The 21,227-nt window shown below is 38.6% G+C and overlaps 2 protein-coding genes across 4 annotated transcripts; one reads left to right on the top strand and one right to left on the bottom strand.

Moving 5' to 3' along the window:
• Positions 1 to 152: 152 nt before the first annotated feature.
• rnf41l (ring finger protein 41, like) lies at positions 153 to 5,403 on the bottom strand. Of its 3 annotated transcripts, none has more exons than XM_051864979.1 (8): positions 5,367 to 5,403; positions 3,591 to 3,699; positions 2,681 to 2,887; positions 2,409 to 2,548; positions 2,013 to 2,039; positions 759 to 921; positions 553 to 673; positions 153 to 479 (listed from the first exon to the last, which is right to left on the bottom strand). In XM_051864979.1, exons 3-8 carry the CDS (start codon positions 2,884 to 2,886, stop codon positions 228 to 230), a joined length of 909 nt encoding a protein of 302 aa, XP_051720939.1. In that variant the 5' UTR covers position 2,887; positions 3,591 to 3,699; positions 5,367 to 5,403; the 3' UTR covers positions 153 to 227. The 3 variants fall into 3 exon arrangements, with proteins under 3 accessions (XP_051720939.1, XP_051720940.1, XP_051720942.1); XM_051864980.1 differs by lacking the exon at positions 5,367 to 5,403 and adding an exon at positions 3,928 to 5,357; XM_051864982.1 differs by lacking the exon at positions 2,013 to 2,039.
• A 115-nt stretch (positions 5,404 to 5,518) lies between these two features.
• On the top strand, positions 5,519 to 18,996 carry rad54b (RAD54 homolog B). The gene is made up of 15 exons (XM_051864978.1): positions 5,519 to 5,658; positions 6,604 to 6,778; positions 7,486 to 7,699; positions 12,171 to 12,302; positions 12,771 to 13,058; positions 13,555 to 13,717; positions 14,004 to 14,229; positions 14,305 to 14,512; positions 14,598 to 14,737; positions 15,098 to 15,400; positions 15,488 to 15,636; positions 15,797 to 16,058; positions 16,454 to 16,520; positions 16,825 to 17,025; positions 18,667 to 18,996. Exons 2-15 carry the CDS (start codon positions 6,605 to 6,607, stop codon positions 18,891 to 18,893), a joined length of 2,754 nt encoding a protein of 917 aa, XP_051720938.1. The 5' UTR covers positions 5,519 to 5,658; position 6,604; the 3' UTR covers positions 18,894 to 18,996.
• The last annotated feature ends 2,231 nt before the right edge of the window (positions 18,997 to 21,227 follow it).

The raw sequence follows: 21,227 nt of genomic DNA, 5'->3' as shown, positions 1-21,227 counted from the left end.
TGGGAAAACAAGCCTCTCAAATTCTAAAAACATACAAAAAAAACATTTTTTACTACACAATTTGGTTTAATCTTAGCACCTGATTTGTCTCATAGCACTCATTCAGTTTACCCAGAGGAGATCCAATAATCGGGCTTCATTCAGAAAATGAGTTCCAGGTAGTGGTTTTCTATTAGCATCATATGTTCCCTCTTCTTTACTGTTCCATTGTTAAAAAAGCAGCATCCTCAGATAACCGTCACCTCTCTATTCTTCCTTTTGATGCAGTCCAAAGCTAGGCTTCGTGGGCTTTGCTTTCTCGGAACCTCAGCAGGGGGCGGAGCTGCAGCTTCAGAGGGTGTGGCTGGTCTGAGACCCTCCTTTTTTAAAAGTTCAATAAGCTCCGCCTTCTCAAGCTCCGCCCTCTCTAGCTCTTGTCTGCGTGCTCTCTCTGCACCCAGTAGAATGCGGACATCTGACATGACGCGGGACAGTTGACCCTTTGCACAAACACACACCTGTCAGTAACCTACTGCACACATATAAAGCCTGTTGATGTGAAAAGTATCATACCTTAAGTTCATCCACTTCACTCCTCAGCAAACTCTCCTTCTGCACCATGTGTCGTCTTTGGGAATCCAAGCGAGATTCCATTTCATGCCTCACCTCTTCGACTTTGCAGTCTAATTCTGCCCTATAATAAACATACACACACATTTTTCTAACCTTACAGCATTTACATGGTCACAATCCATATGACTTGAGCAGAAAGTTTGTACCTGAGCATGTCCAGCTCAGCTCGTAGCTCTGATACACAGTTGTGTTGGGCCTCCTCATTGTTTAGGATTGTGTATCCACAGCCGCTTGCGCAAACTCTACTGCTGTATTCGCACACACATAGATGAGCTTCCAGAGAGCGCCGCGACACCTGAACTGGGCAGCCTGAACGAATGCAGTGAAACATTAAACAGAGGACAGAAGAAACCCTGGCACACAGCAAATGTTCATGCACAGAGAAAAATTCCTGAAAAAGCAACCAACAGGCAGGACTGATCAATAAGGACGGCCCTAATTAAAATGATCTAGCTGTCTGACAAATGAGGATTTGTCTAAATTTCAAAAACTGACTTGTGATAGTAACCAATCAATAATGTTTTCCCATGCATGCCAACATTTTCCAGCAAAAGTGTTTATGAATTTACGACTGCCTTTGCATGTTCTGTTTAATTATACGGCATAATGTCCAGCTGTTATTGCCAATTCTTTTTGTAAGGATACTTGACTTTTGATAAAATGAAATGAATAGTAATATTTTTAAATATTAAATGTAAAAACTATACATTTAAAATGATAAATCTAAATATTTTAAATTATAAAATTATTAAAAATTAAATATACACTACTGTTCAAAAGTTGGGGGTCAGTAAGATTTTTTAATGTTTTTGAAAGAAGTCTCATTATCAATATTGAAAACAGTTGTGCTGCTTAATATTGATGTAGAAACATTTTCAGGATTCTTTCATGAATAGAGTGTTCAAAAGAACAGCATTTCTTTGAAATTGAAATCTTTTGTAACACTATAACTGCTTTTACTCTTACTTTGATTAATTTTATGCATCCTTGCTGAATAAAAAGATCCAACCAGAAATCACCTTTTTTTTTTTAACTTTACTATCCCCAAACTTTTGAACAATAGTATATGCTAACAGTTTCCAGCAAGTGTTTATGAATTTATGACTGTCTTTGAGTTTGCTGTATAATAATAATTACTGTATAATGTCCAGCTATTATTTCCAATTTTCTTTGTGAAGAAAAAAATAATTATATGTGTATATGTGAATAATATTTTTTTAAAATATGAAATAAAATCATTTGTTTCAAATTATAAATCTGAATACGAAACTTTGATCACAAAAATTTATCATTTTTGGCAAGCCAGTAAAATGTTGGCAGGGCAAATGGAAAAAAAACGTATTTGTTAAAGAAAAGACACACAGAGATTGCAAAACACACATAAAACACAGAACACCTACCACAACGGTAACACAAGTACTCGTCACCTGCATATTTATACACATACATACACACACAAACAAATATTTCCAATATTAGGGAATGCTGCATTACGTTTACTGAAATTAATACATATCTATTATGTGCAAGAATCTGCCTCTGTTAGCTCATTGCCTCGTTTCAACTCATTGGCTGCCTGAGGGGGTCCCTCATTAATAATTAAAGACGTGATTACTCAGTAGTAGTCGCTCTATCTTGTGGTTACAACACTCATTCATCTGCTGTTACAACTGCGCTTTGTATTATATGTATGAATGAGGCAGTAGCTGCCGTGTATAAGCCACCTGTTCCCTGCTAAAAAAAAGTGTGGGTACGGGTATTAAGATATAGTTATATATATGCTTGTTTATGTCTACCTGCATTACTGCAGTTCAGCAAAGCGTAATCACACTGTTGCTCATGCCGATGAATGGACTCCAGAGCACATATGACCTCACAACCTTGTGGCCGGAAAACACACCTTACCTGCAGCCTCGCTAAATCATTCCTCATATATCTGTAACACACAGTACACATGTATGTCATATGAATAGGTAAGAGGCATGATTCAATAAAAATGAATGGCATGAACATTAAAATTATCTGAAGTGATTATGTGCAAATACAGGTGCTTATACATCTGTGGTACCTGAATAGTGGGCGTAGATGTGTGATGTCTAAAGGCAAGCGGTCCTCAGGACAGCTGTTATGGTGGATGAGCCATCCATGAATGCAGGAGCTGCAGAAGGCATGTTCACACGGAGCCTGCAGAGGATCTTCTAACACATCCCGACATACACAGCACAGCAGACCCTCGTTCACATAGCCTACAAAGCGTTCCAGATCGTAGCCCATCCTAGAAGACACACACACAGTAAAATACTTATAACTAAAAAGTTGCCTCATGGTTAAGACTGAAAAAAATGTAATTTTAAAATCCAACAAAACACCCACAGAGGATAAGCAGTTTGGAGAATGGATTGATGGATGGATGGATCCAACAATACAGAAAATACAAAGATTAAATATTTTGCACTTTAACATTGTTTAAATAATGTCTTAAATATTTAAAAACAGACATTTAGCTAAAAAAGTACTTTACAGTAAGTTACATTAATATAATGGAAAACAATGCTTAATTTCATTCAATTTTAAAATACAAATATTACAAAAAAATACAAATATTACATATTTTGCACATTCATATTTTTAAATAAATGTCTTAAACTTTTAAAAACAGAAATTTAGCAAAACATTTAGTTTCTTTTTTATGTTGCAGCAAAATAAATTTAACATTTTTTTTTTCGTTAAATGCCTCAATCCTTAGTTGTATTGTACATTAAAATAAATAGCTTTTTGCTAAATGTTTTAAAAAAAACTTGAAAACTGAAAGTTAACAATAATTTTACATTAAAAAAATTATGTAAATGATGTTTGAAATATTTAAATATTTAATATATAATGTAAGTTTAACAGCATAACAAATTAAAAATATTTAAACATACATAGAGAAATGTTATTTATATATATATATATATATATATAGAAAATGACATTACCTAACAGAGTCTGTGGTATCTTCTCTCCCCCTCTCTCCTTCTCTCAGGTGTGGTTGTTGAAGGTGGTCTGGTCAGTTGCCGTAGAAACAGCCAGGTGGCAGCTGCTGGACTGAAACATGAGTGGGTGGGGTTATGAGCCTAGAAATTCACTAGGGATCTGAGGTCAGTGTGCCATCTTCATTTGTGTTAAATACTAGGTAATAGACCCTTTAATGTGCATAAAACTGTGTGGAATACAATTTATGAGGCACCTTTGCTAAATAACTCTCACCTGCAGCACCGACCATCTAATGTCTAACAAATCTGAAAAGAAAAACAACAACAACAACACACACACCTGCCAAGATCCCTTAGGGAAACCCTCTGGGAAACTCTTGTTCACGCTGTGATCAAATGAGACTGAAGCACCTGGCAACCCAACACACGAATACACAGGTACAGGCACACCGGGACCACATACACATAAAATAAATAAATAAATAAATAAAAAAAATACATTTGACCACACAAATATTCTACACATCCAAAGAGAAATTTCTGGTGTTTCTTAGTAAACTTTAAAAAAAAATTACAAAACTCATATATAAGGTGCCTATTAGAGAATAAATGCAAGATGTTTTTGTTCCCCCCTCACTGACATCCTGTACACATTCCTCAAAAACAACCGCTCAAAGGTAACAGGTGACCTGTGCAAGTGTTCCTGCACCTGCCTGGCCATGTGAGGGGAAACAACACGGATCACATCCAGGGTATTATAGAGCATTTAATGCTAAATTATTGCATTTGTAAAATGTGGAGCTCCAGTTAAATTCATAATTCAATACAGATTCACAGTTGAGGTAATACTGTATAATCATGAATTCTTTTCGTTGTTTGTCAGTGCTGCTGTGTCTATGTCTGGGCACTCTCGCTGCCTGAAAGATCTGTTCTTCATGGCTGTGCTGGGATTACACAGGATTACGCTTTCCCACACTCTGATTGGATTATTTTCTACATTGCTACATTGTAGCTTCACTTTCAGACTTGCAGCGGTATATAAAACATTGGCACAACACAAGCAGATGTGCATCCGTGCACATGCAAGAGTTAAAACAATTGAAATAAAAATGAAATAAAATCACAGTCAATCACTATATATAAAAATCACATTAAAAACATTAAAAGTCAATTTTTCCTGCATATTTTGACCAATGAATTTACATGACTTTTCCATGATTTCTTCATGACTTTTCCAGACTTTTCCACTTTTCAAATGTTTTTATTTTAATACTTTACAGAAATTGGACTCGCAAAGAACAATTACTAAGTAAATATTTAAGAGCTGAGCATAACAGAAATATATATATATTGATTATAAACATAGACTATATCTTTGAGTTTTTCAGATTTATTTTATTCCATATCATTTCCAGGACTGGAAATAATAATTGCCTGACATATCCAGGCGTTCCTCGACTCTGGAAAGCCCTGTGAAGTGCTAATGAAAAGTAGAAAACGTACAAAAATCAGAGTGTAATGCTTGCAAGTAGATTATGTTCGTTAATAACCCATCTCTACAGTTAATATGAATCTAAAGCATGACTGATAATAAATTATTGAAAGACTGTAAGGATCTGATTTGATTTTGGACTGAATAAAAGACAAATAATAATAATGTACAAAATAATGTCAAAGATATAACTGTACAAAAGCTGCATGGTCATGCTTGTATAATGTACATCAATTAAAATAAAACAAGTAAGGGTTAATAATGTGTAAATTGCACTTAGTACTTGCCTGGTTGATAAGTGATGCTTGACAGGGATCCTGTATTTGCTTCATTTACCTCTGCTGGATTAGATACGTTTTTTGCAGGCAATATTTACTGTCAGGTTTCTTTGACACTCTTCTCTTCACTGTTGATTTTTGCTCCTCATAAGCTCCTCCACTCCACCCTCTTTGTCACGTCGCGTTTCGACCAATCGCGGTGAAGATACGTCACTTCCGCGGGAGACTTGAGCTTGATGTTTTTCGAGGGAATTTTTGAAAATAAAAAAAGTGGTTGACAGACCAGGAAGAAACACAACAGGTAAGCGTTGACCGTACTATATGTCTACTATTAGTATATTAAAGTAGTACATTTGACAAGTTATTGGAGATTTAGAAGCACACAACGTCGTTAACTTTGTTTACCCTGGTTTCGCTAACGACAGCAGCAGATGCATGCTACATATCCTGTGGGTAAGGATAATTCTCCAAAATGATGTCATTCATTCAATTATGTCATTGTTTATTACATTCCTGTCATCCCAAACCTGTATGACATTCTTTTCCCTTCTGAAACTGTTTAACGAAGTAAGTTAAGGTTATTTACCCCGACCAGCGTAGTCCGATTCTTGAACGAATGACTCTTATGAGCCGATTCTTTTTAGTGAATCAAAAACACTCAACTGTTGAACCGCGATTTATTTATTTCCCGCACGTCGGACTGTATGATTATGAATGAGCTAAGAACCGTTACTGTGTTGTTATATTTAATGTTTGCGAGACTTTAATAAGTGTAAGACACTGTTGGCTGTTAATATGACAACAAAGAGTAGATAAAGATACACAGTTTATTTGTAATCAGTGGTGTTTTATAAGAAATAAAGTATGAAATGTTAACACTACTTTTGTTTTATTTATATTTAATCTATATTTATTATTATTATTATTATTATTGAATTTCATTTATGCCACCTCTAAAATGTCTGTTAACTCACATATTATATGAATAAATTAATTAAATTATGTGTGGTGTTAACTCAGTTCTGTTGAAATCTGAAATTATAATAATCATTGAGAGCAAATTGCTGGGGCAGTATAAACTGCATTTCTTTTGTTTTTCAAATATTTCTTCCTCAAAAGTACTAAAAGAGTTATGATTATATTACAGAAGTAAGTAAACTATCCCTTTAATCTGACCTTTGAGGTTTCATGGTTTTATTACTGCGTGGTGCTTCAGCTAAAGTGGGATGTGTATCTTCATTGACAGAATGCGTAGATCTGGAGCTCCAAGTCAGATCCGTGGCAATGCTGCTAAGAAACCCAGGTTTATGCCACCAGGGCCAGCGAGGAATGATGGACCACCATTATTGGATCCCCAACCAGAACCATCACTACCGTCACCACCACCCACATCTGCTTTGGGAAATGTGCTGCTCAATAAGGTTGAATGAATAAATCAAAACAAATATAATGATTAAAAAATTGACCTAACTATTTTTATGCAATGTTTCTGATTCTGTACATAATTTATATGTGACTGATAATGTCTTAATGCACTGCTATTCATATTGTCAGTTGTACAGTTTTTTCATCTGTATCATGACAATGCAGTTATAACATTGTAATTACCTTTTCACATTTCCGGGTTTCTCAGAAGTGGTAGTCGTTATAGTTGGGTAAAATTCCACAGCGGTGAATGAGAGAATACATTAAAAATATTTTTTGTGTTCCCATTTGCTTAAATAGCAAAAGAAAAACTTAACAGTGTTTTCACAACTTTCAAAAAGATGAAAAAAAATAGAGAGAGATTGATAACGGCAGTCAGAAGAGAGAAAGATGTCAACTTTACCGTCACTCCCATAGCCGCTGCATTAGAAACACCCTCACAGCAGCGTTAACTAGTTTTTTTGTAATTTGATGCAGAGGTAATATAATACTAAGTATAGTGTTATAAATATACATACTTTTTTTTTTTTTAAATGAAAATATAAAAAAAGTTGCAAGATTTACGATGCTGATGACCGTTAAAACGCGTCATCACAGTCTGTGAAAAGGGTCTATTACCTTTTTATTGTCAGTAGGTGCATTTTGCTTCATCATTGTTAGGGTTTGTTTCCCTTTGCCATGTTTAAGTTATTTCTCCCTGCAGGTCCAGAAGTGTTTAAGTAGTAAAGATTCTCCAGCTGTGTCTAATGCTCCATTGGGCAGTAAGGCTTTAGCCAGGGTCCTGAGTGCTGTTCCTCAGGGGGAATATAAGGAAAACAGCCTCAGCTCTTCACCTGACTTTCCTGAACCTGAACAATCAGCAGATAAAGACAGCTGCTCAATACAGCCAAACACCCATGCAAACTGCACTACTGCTGGTAAGATACAGCACTGTCACGTTTTGTGTGTCTGTGTGTGTGTGTGTGTGCACGTGTTTTTGTGACATATCAGGACACAAATTTGTATAATGACATGGGTATGACATAGGTATTACAAGGAGGAAAATAGGGACATGGGGTAATGTCCTCATAAGTCACCCTGACTTATGAGGACATTACCCCATGTCCCCATTTTTCAAAAGGCTTATAAATCATACAGAATGAGTTTTTTTGAGAAAGTAAAAATGTGTAGTTTCCTGTGATGGGTAGGTTTAGTTGTAGGGTTGGTGTAGGGCGATAGAAAATACAGTTTGTACAGTATAAAAACCATTACACCTACAGAATGTCCCCACAATTCACAAAAACAAACGTGTGTGTGTGTGTGTGTGTGTGTGAGAGAGAGATTGAAAGGATTAATGATCTATTATGAATAAACACCTATTTGTTCAATAAATGTTAAACAGATTTTGCAGTCTGGTTGGTATAATAAATTTAATTTGGTAATGTAATTATAACAACGTGTAATGCATTACTTGTTACTATATTTTAAACTTGGACTCCAAGAACAAAACACTTTTTAAATAGATTTAATAGACACAAGCAGCTCATATATGCAAGAAAAAAAATATTTTGATGAGCGCTTTGATATACAATGTTGCCATGGACGCTAAATGCCGCGACTGACCAATCAAAACCGAGTATTCCAGAGAGCCGCGTAATAAAATACTTAATATGCGTCTGTTGTGGTCTTGCGAGCCGTTATCACATTGATATTTTATAATGTCGCACAAGTTGCTAGAATGAAGTTGTCGAACACTATAAAAAAAACTCTGATTAAGAAGGAGGAAAAGCACTTGGTCACTTTTTAAAGCTTAAACCAAAACTAGTACAGAAAAAAGCGATGGAAAGCATCAAAAGCTTCAGCGAGCGGTCAGGTTGAACAAACGGCATCTCTATCCCCCTCCTTTAACTTCGGCTTTGAGTGAAACTAACCAATCCGTGCACACCGTCCGTTTGATTGACAGGCGCAGTGTGTGTGATTGTAATCGTGCCGCGCACAGATTCAAGGCAGAGCTGTCCTGCATACTGTAAGCTGTGGTGCATTTGTGTGTCAGCTTGGGAAATATAGCAACTGGTGTCTTAAAAGCAGTTCTCTCACACAAAAACCTCTCACACACAAACACTGTCTGCACATAATGCGCGAGATGTTCTGGCTCGAGCTCATTAAGCGGCAGTTTAATGTTTCCCTTTGCAGTTTCAGCAGTCGCGCTCACTCGCACTGTCAAAACACGGACTTGACGCGATTAAAATATAACAACATGCTCAAAAACCCGCCTTCAGTCGTTTTCCGCTAATAATGAAACACATGTCGCTGTTTTCAGCGGCATAAGAGAGCTCCGCTGTGTTTCTAGTCTAATGTAGTCGGGTGTGTTATGTAGGTCAGGCCAGGCTTAAGCAGCTTTACTGAACCTGCGTCAGCTTAAGCTAAAAGGAATTTCAGCAAAGCCCTCCCCGGGTAGGCGTGGGCCTAATCGAGGCTGGCCTAGTTAAGCCTGATTCTTTTTCTTACGAGCCAGTTTGTGCATGTGTGTGTTGTTTAACAGAGACAAGCAGTGCAGCAGCCTGCTCACACAAGTGAGTAGAGAAAGACAGACAGACACACACAGCACAGGGAAAAGAGGAGAAGGAGATCAAACCTAGAGCATTGAGACCAGCCTAAAAGCAGGATGTCTACCTTATTCATGACAAACAGCATGGTCGGCAAGGCCCGCTCCTCCAACTTCACGCTATCTGAGAAACTGGATCTTCTGCGGCTGGTCCAGCCTCACATACGCATTCTGGAGGAGCACACCAACAAGCATGCCGTGATTGTGGATAAAAACCGGTGCTGGGACAGCATAGCAGAACGGTATAATAGTTTTGGAGGCGAGAGGCCCCCCAGAACGGCACAGGGTCTTCGGACCCTTTATAAGCGACTTAAAGAAAGTGCCAAGCAGGAAGTTCTGCAGCGAAGCCACGCCCAGCCCGCGTACCGGGGCCGCATCTCTGAGCCAACCAAGCGCATCATGGAAATGATACCACAGCTGTTTCATGTAGGGGACAAAGAGACAAGCGCACTCCAGAGGTGAGATTGAGCATACAGATACACACATGCGCACACAAAAACAAAACTCACATTAACAGATGCATCAACATTTCAAAAACATTATTATCACCCAATGGAAAATTTAAACCAATAACAAGTTTCTGCAAGTAAATCTCTCAAGATACCTGTAGGATTCTAATTGGCTTCTCTGAAAAGATGATTTAGGCTGTTAAATGTTGATTACAGCTTTTTTGAATATCTTCACATACATTTTCCCCAGATTTTTACTTTGGCTGCTGTGTTAATTGTCACACTCAGCCAATTAGAGTTTAGCAATATTGTTAGACTCATTTAGAGACATGTAAACATCTCCTTTGCTAGTTTTAGTTTGTCTTGTGCGATCAAAGCACACGTTGCAGTCACACACACGCTGTCCTTTCACTCTGTCCTGTGCCAGAGGTAAGCTGCAGTACTGAGGGATTTGGATGTCATTAACCGTATTTCCGATGCTGCGTTAATGCCAGGTTTGTCACCGTGTGCCAGAGGAGTTACTTTCCACTGGCATCTCCATGTCTTCTCTATCTTAGGCTTTCTGTTGTTGACAAAACAACAGGTCTTTCTTTCTTTTCTCACCATAAGTCAATCCAGCTGAGAGCTGTAGATGAACATGATCTGATTCTTTTGAATTGGCTAGTTTAATCAGATGGTTGATATGTTATTGGTTTAAAACTGAGAATTTTTCCCAAGATGATGTACAAATGAGCATTCATCAAAGCTCTTGTCAGCACATTTTTATAAATCATGTTCAAAATTCAATTTTATGATTTTTTTTTTTTTTTTTTTAATAAATCATGTGTATGTGTCTGTGCTAGGCTTCATTACAAGAGGAATTCTCCAGTCGAGCAGCCGGGCAGCAGTCTGTCCCTCCCAGCATTGTCGGACTATCCGCATGTTGAGGCTGTGAGGGTGGAGACTGAGGATGTGAAACCGCCTCCTGATATCCACTTGATTACATCCCACGGTTCACCTGTCACAATCGCCACCCCGAGCAGTCAGGCCCACCACGGACAGAACGAGAGGGACAGTGAAGTAGTGGAAGAGGAGGAAGATGAGGAGGAGGAGGATTTAGCCTCCCACGTGTATGCAGCCTCTCTCTCTCCGTGCCCCTCCTCCGTACACCTGCCACCCTCACCGTCGGCACTCGGCGCCAGGAGAAGCGCGTATCAGAGGGGGAGAGCGGCGTTCAAAAATCCAGTTTTTGAGGCAGAAGCTTTGCAAATGATACGAGAGGAGCATGAGCTGCTTCTGGCCAATCACAGAAAGCTTGGACTATATCTAGAGGAGAAGAGGGAGGGGCTTAAGAGAAAGCAACAGTTGGAGGAGGAGCTTCTCCGGTCAAGGGTCAAAGTGGAGAAATTGAGGGCGGCCAGACTACGCCAAGGATTGCCATTGATGTGACACGTCCGGTGTCGGATCTGCAAGTGTATCACAAAGGGAACTCGTTAATATGAAGTCGAAATTAGCTGACTTTTTGTATAGTTATTTCTTGTTTGTACAGTTTTTCTATTCAGTCGACATTTGTATGAGGATTGTTTCTGATATTTGTTGCAGGAATTAAACTTTTTAATGTGTGAATGCCCTGATTGAAGAAGACAATGAGTTTTTATTTTGTATATATATTCACTAATAAATTCCTAATTGCTTTAATCTCTGTTTAAGCTTGTCCTTTTATCTTTTCTTTGTCACACAGGAAGTGTTAAATGGCAACAGCAATGAATGAGAACCTTCTCAGTTGAGGTGTTTGTGTGGACTTCATTTGGGTGTTTATTTATAGTACGATGCGTTTAAAGGCACTCAGCATGAAATGAAAATTGCTTTTTTCCCATATTGGGACGTATATTCGAATGAAACGACTTGATTTTGTCTTTTGGGAGTTGATTGGATCGTTGGGTCGCTGTCATTTGCGGTTGTCCCGCCCTTGTTCTGATGCGCACATAATCAGAGAAGAGATGTCATTGTGAGGGGGAGTGTTAAGTTGTTTTTGAAGATTACGAGGGCACATGAATTTTAAGAAATTGATGTGCACATGTATAATAAACCTGTAATAACACATAAAAATAATAATTGTCAATTTTGATTTCATGCTGACTTTAGGCTGATGTGAAATTCTTGCAAATGTAAATGTTTTTTTTTTCACCTGACCTGTAATTATGTAGATTTACAGAACAAAAGCACAATATCAGCAGTTCTGCATATGCCTGGCTGCTGTATAAAGGCACATTTCTAACTTATTGAGTCTTTGTAATCCGTAGAACATTGTCTGCGATGTTGGCTATTGCTATGTCTTGGTATTATTGCTGATCCTTTATTTGTTTATTCTTAAAGCACGCTATTATAGTGTAATGTGGTGCAAGGCGTCATCAAGGAAGCATAAGCGCTGGGAAGGCGACGCTGTGCTAGTTGCCAGGGGGCGGACTGTTGTCCTCAAAGACATGGAGGGGCGGGACATTGGACGAGGTTAGCCTATCACAGCACATTCTAGCAATACTTTTGGATTTGATTTTGCGCATAAATGCATCTTTTAATTTTGGGATGCACAAAGTATTTGTTATTGGTCAATATTATAGTTTGTTTATATATATATATATATTTGTGCATGTTATGCCCATTTACCCTCTTTTTTTTTGTCATCAAATGCTGTAAAGTTTTTAAAAACACTAATTTAATAACATTCTTAAATGTAATTTTTAGCAAATCTCTGAACATCCAATTTCCTCGTTGTACATTATAATTTTGGGATATCTAAATTCACTTTTAAAGCATTAAAATGATTGAAGTGGTTTTTGTTTTTTGTTTTTTTTAGACAAAATTGTAAAAAAAACCAAAAACAATTACTATTGGCCATTTATTGGTAATTGTTCATATCATGATAATGATTATTTAGCCTGTGTAGATGTGTGTTTTGAATCCGTGTTTTTCTGTTAGGTTCAGGCTACAAGGCATCAGAGCTGGAGAGCTTGTGTGAGGGTCAGACTCTTATGGTGGGAGGGAAACAAATCGAGGTCATGGGGGTCATATCCGATGAGGACTACGCCAAAGGCCGTTGTTTTCAAGATGCTGCTGTTGAGACTCCTGCAGAAACGGTCTTGAAGGCTCCTGTATATCGACCAGTGTCCAAATCCTTTACCAGACCAGCGCTCAAGGGAGGTGCACTTACAGAGACTGAACCTGACAAACCGATCTGTAAACCCAGACATGACCCTAACACACCAGGTACGGCGCATGCTCAACTAATAAAGCATTTGTGTATTTTATAACTATTCATGTCCTTTTATGTCCTTATAGTAATTGATAAATTGAACATTAATATTTAAAAAAATAATAAAATAAATTTGTCACACTGCAAGTCCATTTAAAAAAAAGTTAATGAAGACAAAAGGTGATTAAAAATGGTTAAAACTCCCAGTTGCATTACTTAGCATATACATTTGCCCTTATGGCCTGGTTTCACAGATAGGGCTTAGATTAAGCCAGGATTAGGCCTTAGTTCAATTAGGACATTTAAGTAGCTTTTATAAACATGCCTTAGAAAAAACATTACTGATGTGCATCTTGTGACAAAACAATGGCAGTGCATTTTAGTGCATTTTAGTCTGGGACTAGGCTTAAGCCTTAAAACGGGGGCATATGAATTTTAACTATTACATTTTAATCTAAAGTCTTGGTGGTCTTTTAAAAAATATCCATGTTTGTCCTGCTTTGTCCCTAGGCGCCCTGGTGATGCCACGGCCGACAACTGATCACCAGTGGCTGTATAATAAATCCGGTTCTCCACTGGTGGACGTGGTCATCGACCCCCACTTGACCAATCATCTTCGGCCACATCAGAGAGAGGGCGTGGTCTTCCTTTATGAATGCTTAATGGGAATGAGGTAAATAAGAGTGGTTGCACTTTATTTTACAATATGTGCACTTAGGTGTACTTGCCGAAGAAAGTAATGGGTTTTATAAGTTAACTACATGGGTTAAGGTTAGTTTTAGGGGTAGGTTCAGGGTTAGTACCTAGTTATTACCCAGTTATTGTAATTACTATAATAAGTACATAGTATGTACATGGGGAACAGGACTGTAAAATAAAGTGCTACCATAAGAGTTTATTTATTGTTGCAGTTTTCTTACATATGCACTTCTTTGCTTATTCATGTTTGTGTGTTGCAGACTTCCTGGCCGCTGTGGGGCTATTCTGGCAGATGAGATGGGACTGGGGAAGACGCTGCAGTGTGTTTGTATTCTATGGACACTACTGAGACAAGGCCCCTACGGTGGGCGGCCTATGCTGAAGAGGGCAGTTGTGGTTTGTCCAGGAAGTTTGGTCAAGAACTGGGCTGCTGAGTTCAAAAAGTGGCTGGGCAGGGAGAGGATTAGTGTTTACACTGTGGACCAGGTGTGTATGCGTGACTGTTTGTGTCAGTTAGATGGATGACTATAAGAGGATTAAAAGTGTATGTTGTCTCTGTAGGATCACCGCGTGGAGGACTTCGTTTCTTCTCCTCTTTGCTCCGTCATGGTTATCAGTTACGAGATGTTTCTGCGCTCTGTGGATCAATTAAAAGAGCTGGATTTTGGAGTGCTCATCTGTGATGAGGGTCATCGACTTAAAAACAGCAACATCAAAACGGCCAGCGCACTCACAGCACTCTCGTGTGAACGCCGTCTTATATTAACAGGTTTCCTATTTCAAACAAACACAACACTTTTATAAACAAGTGTAGTAGTATAACATTATGTAATGTGTAATTATTATTTTAACAGGAACTCCAGTGCAGAATGACCTGCAGGAGTTTTATTCTATCATTGAGTTTGTAAATCCAGGAATTCTGGGAACATCTGCCGCCTACAGGAAGATTTATGAAGAGCCCATTCTCAGATCTCGCCAGCCCACCTGCACTGAGGTAACAAGATAATGATTATTTTCATGTTATGACCCACACACACACACACACACACACACACACAGACATTTTATATATATATATATATATATATATATAAAACAATTACTTTAAATTGTAATAATATTTCACAGTATTACTGTTTTTACTGTTTGAATGCAGCCTTGGTGAGCATAAGAGACTTCTTTAAAAAAAAAAAAAAAAAGGAAAAAAAAGTAATGTTTCTAAACTTTTGACAGGTTGTGTGTGTGTGTGTGTGTGTGTGTGTGTGTGTGTGTGTGTGTATGTATAATATACACTGTGTGTCTTGTCTGTATTCATCAGCTGGTGTGGTATGTTGTGCATTGAACTGTGTTTTAGGAAGAGCGATGTATTGGAGAGGAACGTGCCGCTGAGCTCTTTCGTCTAACAGGTGTGTTTACGTTACGGCGCACTCAGGAGATCATTAATCAGTATTTATCTGAACGGATTGAGTGGACCGTATTCTGCAAACCCACTGAGCTGCAGCTGCGTCTGTATGGAGTCCTTCTGGCCACGCGTCCCATCAGAGCCTGCCTCTCTGGTGCCAGCACACACACTTACACACACAGCCCACATCTCGCATGCATCAATGCCCTCAAGAAACTCTGCAACCACCCCGGGCTGCTCTACAACACTCTACAGGTACAATAGGTGATGGTATTTTGCTCTTTCATGTTCTTTATCTAAATATTGCTGCTTTTTAATTATTCTTTGTGGTATTTGCTATAGGAAAAGTCAGATGAGATGTATGAGGACGGAATTATGGAACTCTTTCCTGATGGATATTCCACAGGTGCCTTCAGCACTGCAGACTCTGGGAAACTTATAGTGTTAACAGACCTGCTGTCGGCAATACAGCATGTCAATCGAACAGACAGGTACCACATATACACCACTGCTGCCATACTTCATTACAGACATCATCTCATTTTAAAGGTTTCAAGAAATGATTAGAACAACAAGTCTGAACAAGTCAAATTTGTTGGGATGAGTATGAGACTCGTGTGCATTTTTGTCTTGCTGTCTTTCTCTACGTAGGGTTGTTTTGGTGTCTAACTACACACAGACTCTTGACTTGCTGCAGAATGTCTGTGATCAAATAGGCTATAAATGGTGTCGGCTTGATGGACAGACACCTGTTGCCCAGCGACAACGAATTGTTGATTCCTTCAACAGCCCGCACTCATCCAACTTCCTGTTGCTACTCAGCTCCAAGGCTGGAGGGGTGGGGCTAAACCTCATTGGTGCCTCCCATCTTGTTTTATATGATATAGACTGGAACCCTGCCAATGATATACAGGTCAGTGGACTTTCATGTTACACTTAGCCATGTAAAGCAACAATAAATCACTATAGACAATACAGTATTACACAAAGTCAGATATCATGCAATTCATTGTGTTTTTAGATCAGTTAGAAACACTGCAGTTAGACTACACTGTTGTAAATCCACATGCTTGTCTTAGTTGTACCTTTAATACAGACCACTGGGTGGCAGTGAATACAAAAAAACCTTAAGCCTGTTTTATAAATCCTCACATTTTCTCTTATGTGTTTGTGTAAATGCTCTGCATCTTTCACATTTCACAATCATTTTGTTTCGCTGAAATGATGAATGCTTTCTGAGAGCTTTGAGTGATAACATTTGTTTTATAAGACTTAATCATTTAATTATTATTGATATTTATCTGTCAGGCCATGGCACGTGTGTGGCGAGATGGACAGAAGAAAACAGTTCACATCTACAGATTTCTAACAACAGGTAACCAAAACATTTTTTAATTACCCAAAAAATGAGTATCACCAGCCTGTCTGTCGATTGATCAATTTAGCTGCTTGTTATGACTGTGCAATATCAAGAAGAACTTGACATGAAACATCTCACAGGCTTTCATCAATCATAACCCACACAAACTGTCTTTCTTTTCTACTAATAGGCTCTATGTTATGACACATATCACATGATGAGACACTCTTATTTATAGAAGGCTTTCGATGGAAACAGTATTTGTTTATGAGTTTGTGCACGAGTTTGGCCTGCAGTAGTGTGCGTGTGACTCTTGTAGGTTCCATGGAAGAGAAGATATATCAGAGGCAGGTGAGTAAACAGGGGCTTTCTGGGACAGTGGTGGACCTGGCCAAAAAAGCGGAGCACAGTAGCTTTTCTGCTGAGGAGCTAAGGGACCTTTTCAGTTTTGAACCTAATACAACCTGCCTCACACATGACCTACTGGACTGCCAGTGCCCTGGAGATGGAAATACACCAGGTAAATAAATGCAAACAAATCTAATCAAACAAATAAAACTAAACAGAATTAAATAAAGGAGGAACTAGATGATTCTCCTACTGTTATGCATTAGGGCTGTCAATCAATTAAAGATTTTGAACATTATTATTAACATACACACTCACAGGCCATAGATCATAGATTCAACAAGGTGCTGGAAACATTCCTCAGAGATTTTGGTCCTTGTTGACATGATAGTATCACGCAGTTGCTGCAGTTTTATCGGCTGCACATCCGTGATGCAAATCTCCCGTTCCACTACATCCCAAAGGTGCTCTATAGAGTGGTGGAGGTATGACGTCAGAACCCGGAAGACTAATATGACGCTGATTCCTTCGAGATTTTTCTTATGGGGTTTTACAATTTATGTATAAAATAAAGCCTGTAGTAATCTTAACTTGACTATACTTTGACGTAAATTGCACACATCGAAAATGCTAATTTTGAAGCAGTTATGTTCATTTTTGAAAACGGTTTGAAAACTTTTTGAAAACAGTAACTAGATAAGACAATTTGTGGTGTGAGTGTGTGCAGTGTACATTGTAGAACAAAACGTCAAAGTATCATGAAGTTATGATCACCACAGGCTTCGTTTTACTCATTAATTGAAAAACCTCAGGAAAATCTTGAAGGAATCAGTGGCAAATTGGACTTCTGGGTTCTGACGTCATAGGATTGAGATCTGGTGTCTGTGGAGGCCATTTGAGTAAAGTGAACTCACTGTCATGTTCAAGAAACCAGTTTGAGATGATTTGAGCTTTGTGACATGGCGTGTTATCCTGCTGGATGTAGCTATCAGAAGATGTGTACACTGTGGTCATAAAGGGATGGACATGATCAGCAACAATATTTAGGTAGACTGCGGCATTCAAACGGTGCTCAATTGGTACTAAGGGCCCAAAGTGTGCCAAGAAAATATTCCCCACACCATTACACCACCAGCCTGAACCATTGATACAGTGCAGAATGGATCCATCCTTTCATGTTGTTTATGCCAAATTCTGACCCTTTCTGAATGTCGCAGCAGAAATCGAGACTCATCAGACCAGGCTACGTTTTTTCCCAATCTTCTATTGTCCAATTTTGGTGAGTCCATGCAAATTGTAGCCTCAGTTTCCTGTTCTTAGCCGACAGGTGTGGCACCCGCTGCTGCTGCTGTAGCCCATCTACTTCAAGGTTCAACATGTTGTACATTCAGAGAAGTTCTTTTGCAGACCTTGGTTGTAACGAGTGGTTATTTGAGTTACTGTTGCCTTTTTATCAGCTCAAACCAGTCTGGTCATTCTCCTCTGAACTCTGAGATCAACAAGGGATCAACAAGCCTCACTGGATATTTTCTCTTTTTCAGACCATTCTCTGTAAACCCTAGTAGATCCCAGTAGATCAGCGGTTTCTGAAATACTCTGACCAGCCTGTCTGGCACCAACAACCATGTTCAAAGTGACTTAAATCACATTTCTTCCCAATTCTGATGCTCAGTTTGAGCTTCAGCAGATTGTCTTGACCATGTTTACAAGCCTAAATGCAGTGTGTGTGTGTTTGTGTGTGTGTGTGTGTGTGTATACACATAAGCCTTTCATTAGTAGTCCTTTTTAATTAATTTGCATGTGTTTGTGCCAGGTTTTGTGAAGGAGGTAAACGAGGAGACCGGAAGGGCATGTCAGCTGGGTCGCCATGCCGACAGCGCAGTGTCATTTCCGCAACGAGTCAGCATGTCTGAGCTCATGCAGTGGAGGCATTTTTCTGGAGCTGTTCAATCATATAATGATATTTACCTAAATCATGCCCGTAACCACATCACATATGCCTTTCAAAGCACCACTTCTAAATCCCAAACAACAGTCTAAACTCTTTCAAAAGACAATTATATACAAACCCACTGCCCTCAAGATGTGTAAATATCTCACGTATAATAAAACTTTTCCTTTTAATAAATCTTTTTACATTTCGGTTGTCTGCAAGTGTGTTTGTGTCCATTTAGGCAACCTGCTGATAGATTAATAACATAATCAAAAATGGCACCAGAGCATCTGTCAGACAAATACATTGTCACATTAGGGTCTGGTTTCACAGACAGGGCTTAGATTAAGCCAGGATTAGGCCTTTGATTAATTAGGACATTTAAGTAGCTTTTATAAACGTGCCTTAGAAAAAACATTACTGATGTGCATCTTGAGACAAAACAATGGCAGTGACATATTTTAAGATGTCAATGCAAGTTGCTTTCAGTTAAAACAACTCAAACATGCATTTTAGTCTGGGACTAGCCTTAAGCCTTGTCTGTGTACCGTCTCCTGAGAACATCCAGTTTCCACAGTTAAAGGGTTAGTTCACCCAAAAATGAAAATGTATGTCATTAATTACTCACCCTCATGTCGTTCCACACCCGTAAGACCTTCGTTCATCTTCGGAACACAAATTAAGATATTTTTGATAAAATCCGATGGCTCAGTGAGGCCTGCATCGCCAGTGATAACACTCCCTTTTTCAATGCCCAGAAAGCTACTAAAAACATTTAAAACAATTCATGTGACTACAGTGGTTCAACCTTAATATTATAAAGCGACGAGAATACTTTTTGTGCACCAAAAATAACAAAATAGCAACTTTATTCAACAATATCTAGTGCTGGGCAATTTCAAAACACTGCTTCATGAAGCTTCGAAGCTTTACGAATCATTTGTTTTGAATCAGTGGTTCGGAGCATGTTCAGTCACATGAACTATTGAAGTTTCAAAACACTTCACATAACGAAGCCTTGTTTACTGAAATCATGGGATTTTGGCGCTCTGAACCACTGATTCAAATGATTCGTAAAGCTTCGAAGCTTCATGAAGCAGTCTTTTGAAATTGCCTATCACTAGATATTGTGAAAAAAGTCGCTATTTTGTATTTTGGCACACAAAAAGTATTCTCGTTGCTTTATAATATTAAGGTTGAACCACTGTAGTCACATGAATTGTTTTAAATATGTTTTTAATAGCATTATGGGCATTGAAAAAGGGAGTGTTATTGCTGCCAATGCAGGCCTCACTGAGCCATCGGATTTTATCAAAAATATCTTAATTTGTGTTCCGAAGATGAACGAAGGTCTTATGGGTGTGGAACGACATGAGGGTGAGTAATAAATGACATAATTTTCATTTTTGGGTGAACTAACCCTTTAATGTATACTAAACGTAATAATTTGTGTTAGTTTTTAATCACTGGTTTAATTTGTTCTTTGGAGTTTATGGATACAGAACCCATTGATTAATAAGGCTTGACCTGTATCCTCTTGTTTATTACATTGTTTCCTCCTTTATCACCCTAGTTTTTACATTTGGTTTCTACTGAATTTTTCCAAAACCAGGCTTGTTCCATCTCAATAGGAGAACCTTTGAACATGATGCTGTGCTGGATTACATTAGTTGCACAGATGGTTTGTTTAATGCAGCTTATAGCTAAATCTGTCCATTGTCACCATTAGTAACAGAAACACTGACTGCGGAAATCAGAAATGACAGAGCAATCGCGAAAGCAGTGATGCAAAACAGTCACCAGCAGGAGATGAGCTAGTCAGCTCTGTGACTCATTAACCAGACTAACCTGGGTGCACATTTGCTGGCGTTGTTGCTTATTGACAATGTTTCATTGTTTAAATGGGGCTGTGATAAATCATTGTGCTGTGATATAACGCGAGAGTCAGATGTTGTCTTTCCGTGTGCGTCTATATCTTTGGTGGAGAGTATGAGTGTTGAAGATGGCGTGTTAGTCAGACACTTTTGTATAAGCAGCCTCTTGAGATCCTGACACTGTCCAGGCTGTGATGATGACATCCCAGCAACTGTTACCAGAGTAACAGTACAATGTTTATTTGGTCTGTAGGGACTTGTGTACCTGTGTATGTTTCTCAGCCAGGCCTTTACTGTAAGTACTGTCAGTTGTGCAGATTGTTCCTGCAGTATCATCCCTCAGGGAGGGACTCAACCGTCACAGAACAAAGTAAAGACGTGTGCTCATATCAGTTAGGTTGATGAGGACGTAATGATGCATTTGCAGAGCATTCTGTACGTTACAAAGCTTTTTGCTTATGCTAGGACAAAGGCTTCTGCAAGACAGACAATTCATATTAATGCAATAACGTACATGTAATTATGAAAGACAAAAAACTACAAACCGACCCATCTGGGGGGAAAGAA

Source organism: Ctenopharyngodon idella, chromosome 16, assembly GCF_019924925.1.
Source record: "Ctenopharyngodon idella isolate HZGC_01 chromosome 16, HZGC01, whole genome shotgun sequence".
NCBI lineage: Eukaryota > Metazoa > Chordata > Actinopteri > Cypriniformes > Xenocyprididae > Ctenopharyngodon > Ctenopharyngodon idella.
The sequence above is the reverse complement of the archived record's forward strand: the minus strand, read 5'-3'. Positions and strand labels throughout refer to the sequence as shown.